Here is a 12,905-nt window from a genome sequence, read left to right on the forward strand (position 1 = left end):
AAGACGCATACCGACAGAATTAAGTAAGCAAATTTAATTTTAGTTCATTTAATATTATTACCCATTGGCAAAATGGGTGCTGTTTTGGGTTTGGTGGCATCATCACACTTTAAAACTGTGTTCAAGAATAATAGTAAACAGTGCGCATGCGTCGTCATTGCATGCGTTGCTATGGCGACCACTGCTGCTAGATAATTTTTTCAGAATTCTTTCTTTTTTTTCACTTTTAATTTTGTTATGCATTAAGTTGGTGAGTTGGATATGGGACCAGAGAGATCCCATAACTACTTCTTGAGCTGTGAATAAAAGAGAATTTCATCATTTGAACGATATTTTTGTTTTTATTGTTTCAATTAAGAATCAGAAATTTTGATGATGGAAGAGAGTTTGATTTTTAAATATAATTTTTAATTTTTAAATTATGTCTAAATTTTCACAAAATATGTACCTCTCAGAAAAACCTAGACAGACCTCTGATAATCAAAATAAAATATTTTATTTATTTATCGAATAAATACCCTGAAGAGAAAGTAAAATTAATGAAATTAAAATATATAGTTAAATATTTTAAACTTTTTTTAAAAATATAAGCTGATCTTTTAAACCTTTTTGCCTATGCCTTTTGTACAATAAGTGGATCAAAATGACTTCACCATGCTAAGTGCCATAAGCAAAACATTAATATAAACCAACCAGCTTGGTCTTTTTCTGAAAAGGACGTTTTTTTAATTGATTTTTTCCAAACCCACATGATTTTTCTCAATCTCAGTTTTAAAATGCTCATTATGTTTTTTGCATTAAAAGAAAAAAAAAAAAAAACCAGTAGCAATTTGGGATTAAATTGTCAAGACTAGAAAGTGTCTTAAAGTGATAACTCAAATGTGTGATTCGAAACAGATGGATCAAATTGGTTTCATATCGAAAAATAAATCTTTCACACTGGGGAAATTCAAAGCAGTAACTGTTAAAAATGCAATCAATAGAACAATGTGGATTTATAATGAAGTAATAAATCATGTGCATCAGAAAGTGATTCTTTAAATGCACAATTCACATTGGTTTAATATTAAATCATCAATAATGCACAACATGATTCTTAGAAGTTCACCAGTCAAATTAATATCTTATTAAAGCATAAAGGTTTTATAAATCTTGTCAAAATCCATAGTAGAAATTGCCGAAAAGATGATCGACAAAAGGATATAGATTCATTGTCTAATCATCACTAGTAGAGTCTGTCAAAAAGTGATTATTCAGATGTGTGACTCATAATTTCAATAAGTTACGTTGTATTTAATCATGGAAGCGGTAAGATATTACCTGAGTAAAAAACTTTGTGCACTTCAAAAATATATAAATAGAAATACATTTAACATGTTTGAAATGCTCAAAAGCAGGCCTTCATTTTTCTGGTAAATCTTTAAAATAGGCGCCTGTTTTTGAGCACTTGAAGCATGTCAACTGTTTTCTATTTATATATTTTTGAAGCAAATTAAGTTTTTAAACAGGTAATATAAACCACTGTAGTTTTTTTCCCCATAGTTACGTATTAATATTCTATCTTTCATTTGCTGTTTTTACTTATAAATTCTTCGCTTTTTGTTCACTATTATAACTAAAGTAGAACCATTCAAGTAATCACGTATTATATGCTTTTTTAGGATAATTGCAGTTTAAAATAAAAATGCTTGTTACTCTTATAAATAGGAAATTTTTTGAAAAAGTTTTAATATCTATAACAAAAAAAAAATGTGTTGAGATTAAACTTTTGAAACGTCATTTTGACTCTATTATATGACGGGCCACAATATAGTAATTGTGATCACCAAATTAATTTCTTTGGACTGAAGGCTAATAAAACAAAAAGGTCTGCAGGTGAAGAACATTCTGGTGTAAAAGTGCGAGCTCACAATCGTTTTACTTGTTTTCAAGGTGAAATAGAAATTTAATGAATGACTATATTTATTTAGTCGCCAAAGTACTAAATGGCATTCACAAATTTTTGCTTTTACTTCATGTATCTTGAAATATTATGTGTCTTGAATTTTCAAACCTGATCTTATATCATCTCTAGTTGCTGCTTAGAATTTTTTTAGTATAGTTCAGGGGTCTTCAAACTTTTAATTTTAAGGACTCACATTGATTCCTCTATTAGGTACCAGGGATCTGTCCAGGCCGAATTTACGACCATTAAGCGGTACCTTCACAAATTCAACTTAGGAGAAACGGTAGTTTCACAAATTCAACTTTTGGAAAAACAGTAGCTTCACAAAACACTTTTTCTTAAAATTTAATTTGTGTATCCCTTAAGAAACGATAAATCCATATTTTTACCATATTTTTGTGTTGATTTTTTAATATAATTTTTAATTTTTCACAAATTATGTCTTAATTTTCACAAAATAGATACCTCTCAGAAAAACCTAGACAGACCCCTGGGTACAAAGAGCCAAAACCTAGTTTCGGTGGTATTTAGGGAAGGAGAGGGATCATCTTCTTAACTTTAGTAGTTCAAGAAAAATTACTCTATATTACTTATTTACAGCTTGGAGATTATTTTAACCATTTTTGAAGGCATTGTGAATCTCTTACTGATGTCTGGTTAGACATTTTTAATGATTTTGTCCATTTCTGGATAAGTCTGAAATGATGCCTCTGCTAGATAAACCATATCAACATACTGTAGTTTTGAATTGTGCAAAAATGTTAGTTTCAGAACTAGCCAGCATGTATGAAATCAAAGAGGCGAGAGTGTTCCACTCAATATTTAGGACATAACTTCATTATGTGTATCAGTTAAGGCAGTTTTCAGAAAATATTTAATCACTTTGTAAATTTTAAAATATGCTTATACTTAATAAACTGCAGTAAGCCAGGTTCAGGCCATGTCAGGACTAAACCAGAATCCAGATTATTAATGCTTAGTGACTGCATTTTGCATGCTAGCCATTACCGTAAATGCATGTTTTATTAAATTGAGAAAAACTTATGTTTTTTTTTCTCATTTGTAAGTCACACGATTTGTTTTATTAAAATATTCAACTTTGATTTTAAAAAATATAGGTAATTTAATTTAGTGTGATTTCTTTTTCAGGCATATCCTTCCAGTGCTTCCACTTTGCACTTTGAATACTATGCTGAAAGCAGTGATGAAAAACCTGTGAAAAAAACTACTAACACCATCATTGCTATTCATATTGACAATGTTGATAGGGTAATTACATTTTTATGCATATAACCTTGAATTACTTGTTAGTAAAATTCACATTATATCCAGTTCTCATGAAATGTGTGCACTAAAATCTACTCAAAGTATTTTTTAATTTGATAACATTATATATATGTTATAGGTAATGGACAATTACAGTCAATTTTTAAAAAAAATCTTCCTCAAAACCCCGAGAAAACATTTTATTACTTTTCCAAGAGTGCTAATTATTAATTTGTTTTTAAGCAAAAAGCACTAGCTAGCTTTCGTTTTTATTTTAAATGGTGAGTAGCGTGGTTATTCACGGACTGACGTCACTAGAGTCCATCTGCCATTCCTTTAATCACTGTGCTTTGAAAGCTATTACGTTTTTGCTTTCATTTCACTTTTCGTAATTAAATTCAACAATTTCTGAGTGTTATATAACTGTTTGAGATCAAAGATAAGTATGATAAATTGTACCCTAATGTAGTTTAATGAAAATGTGGCTTAACATATTTTAAAAATATTTTCTAATTATATGTAATAATTTATATGTTACCCAATGAAAAATTGTTAATGGTTGTTTGTTCTAAATATTAAAGATTTTTTAGTTCAATAAAGAAGGGGTTAGAAGGAGTTATGGGTGCCTGATATTGCTTATTTAAATGATGTGTTACAAATACAAAATAATTTTGTTCTTTCATTTTTTTAGCCATGTTAATCTTAGTTTTAAGGTATAATTCAAATTCAATTTTGAAGATTTATTTGTGTGTTAAGTGAAAAAAATGTTGAATAAATTTTTTATGTTGAATAATTGTAGATTTTTTTTAATTGCGTTAATTTATGCTATAAGAGTATTGTAATCAAGCATATGCATTTATTTAGTTCTACATTATAGAAACAGAAATCAAATTTTATATATACATATAAAAATAATTTTTCACCATAGAAAAATTCCTGTTTATTTTAAAAATAAAAATGGTAAGAAAATACATTAACATAACTGCATATTTAATTATTTAATAAATAAGAAAAAATGTGCATTAGAATTTCTTTTTATTTCACATAAGTTTTTTTTATTTCTTTAGCTTTAATGAAACAAAAACTTCTAGCTTAATGATATTCAAGGAAATTATGTGACTAAATTAAAATACATTAATTGAAATTTTGAGTATAAGCGCATAGACAGTGGCTATGAGGAGCAGATATATTTCAATGCACTAGATTCTTGAAAGTGTTGATTCATTTTCGGCGATACCAAATGCTTAACCCGAGATTTTATCACCTATTTTAATTAAATTTTTTCCATTTAAAGTCTATAATGCATTAATTTTACTCTTTTAGAATAATTCAATGTTCAAATATCATTAACTCTTAAAGTATTCTGAAACAATGTGTAATTCATTAATGTTGCTGTAAATAACATATTTTTTTCCTTTGATGTTACTGTGTATATAATCAACATATTGAAACGAGCTTTTCTCTGAATTGAAAATCTGTTACCTTAGAGTTGATACTCTTTTTTCTTTCTTCTTTTTTCTTTAAAGTTCAAGCATCAGGTTTTAAATTTATTTATTGGTATTTCATTCCCTCTACCCTCCAATATTACAATACCCTATTATACAGTACTTCAGTGTCCAAGGGAATTTTTTAGTCACACTAGTCTCCTGAGAAATTACACGAGAGACAATAGCAAAGTCTTACATAATGTGAAGTTGGTGTTGTGAAATGAGTTTTCTAAAACTATTTTGAAAGTGAGTAAAATAATAAAAAGCCTCTAAAAAATATTGAAACATTTCTAAAAACTTATTTTTGAATGGCTTTTTTTTCAATGGTTAGATGGCTGAGTTTCAGATAATTAGGAATTTTGAATTTTCAGATGTAAGTATAACCCTTTTAATTCTAAGAATGAGAACAATATGGGAAATTAATGGCACATTTTAGAAAAAAAATATTAATTTGTGAGAGGAAGCATTTTATGATATCAGTTTTTTAATGTACCTAATTCTATTCTGGATTGACCCCCAGTATTTTTTCCTCCTGTTTGCGATTTCTTGGCATTCAAATGGTATCATTAAAACTGATTATTTTAAATTCTGTTAAAATTTTTATTGTGAAAGCTTTAGTTTTAAAATGGTAATTGGAAATGTTTTGGTGATAATGCTTATGTTTCTGAAATTAAAAAAAAAAAAAATGTTTTGACAGATTCCTAACAAGAATCCTTCTCAAATAATGGAAGATCTGATTGAGAAATATACTGTGCCAGATGATAAACAAGTAAATTTTTAAATTTTTTTTTTGTTTGTTTTTCTATTAGTTATATGTATATGTAATTTTAGCTTAATGTTTGGTTTAGAGAATAATAATGGAATAAATAAAAATCTTAATTTATTTTGATATTGCATATTAATTTAGGAACTGAAATGACAAATTGTTGTGTAATTTTAATTGTTTAAAATTTAATATAGAAAAAATAAAATTTATTTAACTTTGGTACTTGAACCTAGTATGTTGATTTGCAACACAGAAACTCCCCCTTCAAATACCAGAGGTATGGAACTAAGGAATTCTAAGAATTGGGTTGACTGTTCTACGACAGTCATAAAATGAAATTTCCATCAAGTTAGTAACTTGTTTAGATAATTCTAAAGCTTGATGTTTTTAATTTGAATGTTCGTTGTAGAGTTCGGCACCGTAGTCCAACCGACTGACGTTTGAGGTGCAAACTCTGGAATTCGGTCAGCCGTAGTTGCCAAGTTATTTAACTGTTCATTAGAAGCCACCAACACTAACTTTTCATTAGCAGGTAGTTTATCTAACCACAGTGATTTTAGTATATCATCTCTGAAATGCTTTCCTGCTAAATCTCTCATTCGTTTCAACAGTAAAGATAGACGCTGGTCACATAGATCAACACCTTGTAATAAAGTTCGCAATTTAGAAGTTTTCTCTGCATAGGTTTTTATGAGTCTATTCTTCAAAACGGAATATTGATCGCTTCCAGGTGGACTGATAATAAAGTCTTGAGTGTAATCCAAAATAGGAAACTCAATAGATTAAACATATATATGAGATTAATAGACAGCATAATAAATTTAAACTTTAGTATCATTTTAACAACAAAATTAAAATCATCCAAGATTATTATCAAAGACGTATTTTCTTATGTCCATAAGAAAAAGTACAAAACAAAGTGCCAAAAAAAAACAATCTCTTGCAATGGTATATATATATATATATATGTTTCATCGATTGGATTTCAGTTCAGTTTGTTACACTTCAGGCCTGGCAGTTCGTTATGCATAGAAGTTTACAAGTTTATAACTTTGGTACTTGAATCTAGTATGTTGATTACACCACAGATTAAAACATTAGGTTATTGTATCAAATTTTTTACATTTCACTTAATATTAGCAGATAAAATTAGTGTTAATTTTATTTTCAGAAATTGAAATGAATTTTAGAATTAGTTTATACTTTTTAACGAGTTCTAGAGAATTTATTAGCCTTTTTTTTCTAGAATTCAGCTCACAGCTTTTAATCTACATAAAATCCTGATAGTCATTTAGTTGACAATTCTAATGAATTTATTTAACTAATCTAGTAATTTATATATGTATATTTCTTTAGATGCAACTATTTACACACATTCGACTAGCTCATAGTTTTTCTGATTATCCAAAAAGAATGTTGTGCGTTCAAGCAAGACTTCAAGCTCTCTCTGTGCTAGGTAATTATTTTTTCTATTATGCAGTAATAGTATATTTCTTGAGTCTGCACTTTTTATAGTTAGAGATATTAAAACTTCTATAATTTTTAAATAAGTTGTAATTCTTCTTTAAAACAACGCTCTTATATAAAATTTCACTAGTGTATACTAAGAATAACTTCTCATGTTAATTAAAAATTTTTTTTTTTATTACTTTAGTTGTATTAGATATATCATTTAATCTCTCTAACATTTCTTCACCTTTCTATTCTTTCCTAACTTTCCATGACATGCTTTGATCTTTCTCATCACTTCAATTTCTCGACTTTTTATTTTTTATTTATTTTTGAGAGAAATTATTTTTCTTCTGACTAGTCAAAATCGTGTCTACTGATAAAAAGGCAATCCTGTATAATATGGACCTAACATTTTTAGATTTTGAATGCATATAATTTTATTCAAATTAACAATTTCACTATTTTTTGTCAAAATAACTGATGGTATCATTTACACAGAGTTGTCAACCATTATAGATTGTCCTTTATATTTCATTTTTATATTTGAAGTGGTGATGTAATTAATAAATTTTATTTTATTGAGTATTTTTGAAATTATTTAAAATGATTGTGATCATCACTGCACATAAATTAATCAATCATGTATATATAAATGCAAGTTAGTCATATGATTGTTTGTTTAAATTCTTTGCAAATTAATAAAGTTATTTTAACCTACAATTGTATTTTAATTATCTTAATTTGTTAAACTTAAAATATTCATCCTAGGAATGGTTAAAGGTTGGCAGGTCTGCAGTTACATTTGCTCTAATTGTTTTTAACTGTCACAACTTCAAAACATTTAAAATAATTAAAAACTAAGTGCTATGATATAACTTGTACAAATGTAAAAATTTCTTTAAACATTTAAAGTATGCATTTCCAACATTTAAAATTATACAAACATTTTAAAAATAGGTTATTTAATGTATGTTCAGAAAAGTGTGAACCTTTTAAAAAAAAAAATCAAACTCTGAAAGATTCGGAATTTTAATGACTACGGAAAATGCAAATTGTGAGGTGACCCAGGTTTGAATCCGGTTGATATGAATTCTATTCCCGGCTTGCACCGACCACAGTGTTAACGTAAAATATCCTCAGTATTAGACATCATCGATTAGATCCCTTCGTAGTCAGGCTAACCATGGGAGATTTTTGCGGTTTTTCTCTATCAAAAAGTTCTGCTGGTTAGTTCTATCAAAAAGTTCTCCACCAAAGCTAGTTTGTCCCAATGCTAGATCTAGGAGTTCTCTTGTCAATTTTGACGTGAATTCAGGTTATTTTTCGAACCACTTTTTTGCTGGTTATACCCATGAATTTCTAAATAGTTTTAAAAATCCCAATTTGTAATTAAATTCTGATTAATGAATATACAATCATGCACATGAAAAATCGCCTATTAATTATCAACCAGGCTCACTTAATTTTTGATTGATTTCTCAGTAAATTAGTATGGTTTCAGCAACTACTATTTCAGATTTCTATAGAGTTTTTTGAAATCCTGATACGCTTAATCAGTTATTATGCAAGTGAATTTTATATCTTGTTCAGTCAAACTATTCCCTACGGCCAAGTGAAGCTGGCAATATTTACCAATCCTCTCAGCAATATGACCTTTGAGGAAATATTCAGCTATGTAACAGAAACTCACATTAAGAATAAATAATAAAAATATAACTTGGGAGAATTTGTTGAGTAGTATGGCAAATCAGAAAGAGTTCCAGATATTTTTTGTATAAAATTTTAAAAAAATGCTAAATTACTTATTCAATTTGTTTTAAACAATCTTATTGTTTTGTGATTTTAGGTGTAAAATTGCTACTTAAAATTAAATTTAAGGAATTTGTGAATTTATTTTTTTAATCTATTATTTCCCAAAAAGGTTCAAGCTTTTAGAGTTTCTGAAGTTGCTAGGTCTGCATTTTTTAAACTCTGGTTTAACATGTTGACTGCCACATGCGTTTACAGTGAAATTTCCTTCAGGCCTTGAGTATCGCTTTACAAAGCATCTGCTAAGTACTCCCTCCGATATTTCAATGCTAGTATCTGGTAGTCACAAAAATATCTCTCTCTACTGTTTGTCTAAGATAGGTACTCTGATCGCCACTAAGTCTGCGGCAGTCTGGTGCTATGGAAACAAGAAGAGGGCATTTTAGGGAGGGTAGCTTCGATGAAAGAGGTCTCTTCTCTCGCCAAAACCAGTCTTAAAGAGGGATCCCGCACCCCTACTTGAAATTATCATACCTCGTTACCATAATCACCGCCACAACTCCAGATGAATGTCTGGCAGAGTACCTATCTTAGACAAACAGTACGTGGTATCTGTCTGTTTATTTGTGTGCGTTGCTTCGCATCTGCTTCTCATCTCGCCACTTTACACGATCAGTTTGAATCTTAGTCGAATAAAGAGGAGTATAACTTAAAATCTTTACCCTAATTCGTTGAAATTTCGAAAAAAAAAATTGAAAACTTATATCTTAGTGAGTCAAATAGCAGAGAACACGAAACAATAATTTCCTTAATAAATATATTTGTATTACTTTTATAGCAATTCAATAGTTTTGTTGCTTCCTGTGAAATATCCTTTCAAATACATACGAATATCCTTTGCAAGTAAGTAGTCAAATAAGCGTCACCCTAATACGGGTGACACAGCCTGATCAGAAACTTTGCTGTCACCAGAATATGGGTGACATGGCAGTCAATGTGTTCTCAAGCATTCTAATTTAACGAGCAGATTGCCTGGGTTCCTTCATTCTCCCTATGAATGAGTTTAATTATATTATTAAAACTGTGGTTCAGAAAGGTACAACACTTTTAATCTTTACTGTAAATTATAGTTAGTATGAAATTCAATTTTATAGAACTGTAGTTAAAAGTTTAAATCATAACCATTCAATTCTGAAATTTAAAATTTTCTAATGAAACTGGAAGGATGGGAAATGCCAATTTGTACAAATATAATATTGGTGTTTGCTAACTTTTACGATGGTTTGTATTTCTGATTAGTAACTTTTTCTGACTGATTAATTACAAATAATTATCTGTGGATATACTTTAAGATGCAATATTTGGATTTTTTTAATTTCACTAATTAACAAAACAAATGTTTGGCTATTTCTAAAGCAATATTTGAGATTTTTTTTTATTTTTATAGTTTACTGTAATGCTGTTCCAGATAATGTTAATTCTCTTCTATATAATGGTTTAATAGAAGAATTAGTGGACGTTTTAGAAATACAAGATCAAAATCTAATAGTAAGTATTGATTATTTGTTATAAGGATATATTCAGTTTAGGAGTTCATTATTTAGTTATTTATTAACTTATACTGTGTATATTGTAGGAGATTAAAGCAGCTGCTTTGCGCACCTTGACTTCCATTATTCACTTAGATAGAAATCCAAAGTAAGTAGTTTTTTGAATTTTAATATTTTTACATTTATTGATAAAATTCTAACAAAATGTCTATATTTCATACATTTAAGCATTTTTATTATTTTTTTTTTGAATAAAATAAAGGAAAGAAGACAACACAGTGAGGCACAGAAATAACAGGCAAGCTGTTCGAAATTTCAAAACTTATATCTTATTTAAGTTACAGGAATTAGAAATATAATAAAGTTTAAGCAACCATGCTTAGCTCTTTGTTTGCCAATTGATAGATATTGACATTTTTGTAATAAAAATCTTCGATTTAAACAATGTATATCTGAGTTACTATTTTAAAATAGGAAAAATATCACATTTTCTAGCCTTAAAATCTGATTATGAAACTTTGCTAGATTTGCAATTCTTAAGACATATTTTTTTTGTAAATAGGAAAAAATCTTAATTATAGAGTTCTCTTTTGAATACTCAAACACATTATAGATGTTTTTTAATGACAAATATAGCAAGATATGAATGTCACAAAAAAAGTTGGAGATTAATGAGTTTGCTCATAAATTTCTGTGGAATTTTTAGATTAAGATTTAGATTTTTTTTCTCCAATATACTATATAAAAAGGGTGAAAAATAAATTTGATTTTTCATTTATAGTTTTATGAAAATAAATTTTTTTAATTACAGCAGTGTCTTGATAATTTGAGGTGGACAACACTGGGCCTACTTGGAACTATTGAAAACAAGAATTATCAAATTCATAAAATGTAATAAATTGAAATAGAGTAGTTATAAATTTTAGCATTGTAAAACCTTCCATGGCTTATAGAAGACATTTAAAAGTTTGCAACTATACCTTTTTAAACCATTGTAGCACTTTGATCCATGGGCTGAATTATAGTGTGGTTGTAAAAACATTGCACCTTCCATTGCATTGCATCTTTCTGTTTGGATGCAGACCCCTTTTTATCTAAGGTTAAGCTGGCTTGCAAACAATTGTAATAGTTTTTTTTCACATGATGTGATTTAGAGAGTCTTTGAATGCTAAACTGATTTTTTTTTCTTTCAGTTAGTAGAATTTATGGGAAACTTAAATAATCAAGATTCAAATTATTGATTGTAATTCTACTCTATGTCCATTTTCTTTATTTGTAAACTTAAAATGGTTGACCTAAAATTTTTTAAGTCCTTGAATTTTACGTTAGAAAAATAATTTACCCTTTTTTAAGCATACATTATGTGTATTTTTATTAATCTGCATTGTGTTTTATTTAGACTGAATGCAATCATTGATACTACTGGAGCATCTTCCTATCATGGATTTCTACCTGTTCTTGTCAGAAACTGCATTCAATCCCTTACCGGTAAGATTTAAACATTGCAAGCATCACTTACATTAATGAAATCGTTTAATTTCATTTGTATTTAAAAATAGATCGAATATAGGTTTACAAAAATGTGACTGCATTTTTAGTTAAGTGACAGCATTTTATATAGCAGTAGTTCTTTGTATTTTATATAGTTCTTTATATTTATATAATTCTTTGTATTTTCATTGAATATATTAAATGACATGTTTAATTTTGTAAATTTTTAGAGAGATGCATTCTGACCTACTAAATTTTGATAAGTTAGATTTTAGCAGTGCCTCTTTTGAGTTAAATAATGTGTGTTCTTGTTCATGGTATCTGTTTTACACATCTGAACCACCTTTGCATGTGTTTTTAGGTTTACCCTATTTATCACAAATCTTTTAATTTGATGCAAGCTTTTGCACACATGTTATTCAAATCTTCCCTCTCTTAAAGGTGTCTTCCTGCACGTGTGTGTAACTACATATTTTACTTTTGTTATTTTTGAGATATCCTTCAATTTACGAAATTTTCTAAATAGACCTGTATACAGAATTTTATTATAAAGTTTGTGCGCAGATAAAAATCTATCAAGATCAACAATATGTGTCTAAAATTTCAAAAATATATTAAGCTTCTGGTAAAGTTAGTTGGATTTTAGTGAGAAATAATTTCCAAATCTATTGTCTTATTAAGACATTAATTGTAAACTGGAAAATTAGCCTTTCAATTTATTCATAATTTTATCATTAAAGATTTTTTTACTCGAAATTTTGAATAAAGGCTTTAAAATAAGTTATGTTTTCGAAATTTATTCATTGCTATAAATATCAAATATGTATGTTTCACATTTACAACATCATGAATATGCTAAATATATCACATCAAATTCAGTATGCATGAAAACTGTTATATTATATGAACAGGGCGCATAGCATTTTTAAAAAGTGCTTAAGGGTGCTTATTTTCGATTTTCGTTTCTTAAAAGCCCTTAAAGGTGCTTTTTTCATTGGGTGTTTTTAATAAGTGCTTAATTTTCTCTTTCTCAAAATGAGATTTTTCCTTTACTATGTTGATTTTCCCTTCGAATTATGCAAAAAGACACAGTTGACATTGTTCTATTCAGCGTTTTCATAATTAATTCAACCCCAATCTATTTCGGCGTATAGTCAGTCCGTAAACGAATGGCGTATGAAAACGCCATTCGTTTTACA

At 28.2% G+C, this 12,905-nt stretch overlaps 1 protein-coding gene across 1 annotated transcript in view; it reads left to right on the forward strand.

Annotated features, from left to right (window-relative positions):
- LOC107455455 (HECT, UBA and WWE domain containing E3 ubiquitin protein ligase 1) overlaps positions 1-12,905 on the forward strand; it is a gene marked incomplete in the record, with an annotated part of 276,027 nt that overhangs the window by 16,944 nt on the left and 246,178 nt on the right. The window contains 6 exon segments of the mRNA XM_071187934.1: positions 3,095-3,214; positions 5,396-5,467; positions 6,821-6,920; positions 10,113-10,213; positions 10,302-10,363; positions 11,615-11,703. Of these exon segments, the coding sequence (XP_071044035.1) occupies positions 3,095-3,214; positions 5,396-5,467; positions 6,821-6,920; positions 10,113-10,213; positions 10,302-10,363; positions 11,615-11,703 (544 nt within the window).

Source organism: Parasteatoda tepidariorum, chromosome X1 (assembly GCF_043381705.1).
Source record: "Parasteatoda tepidariorum isolate YZ-2023 chromosome X1, CAS_Ptep_4.0, whole genome shotgun sequence".
Classification (NCBI taxonomy): domain Eukaryota; kingdom Metazoa; phylum Arthropoda; class Arachnida; order Araneae; family Theridiidae; genus Parasteatoda; species Parasteatoda tepidariorum.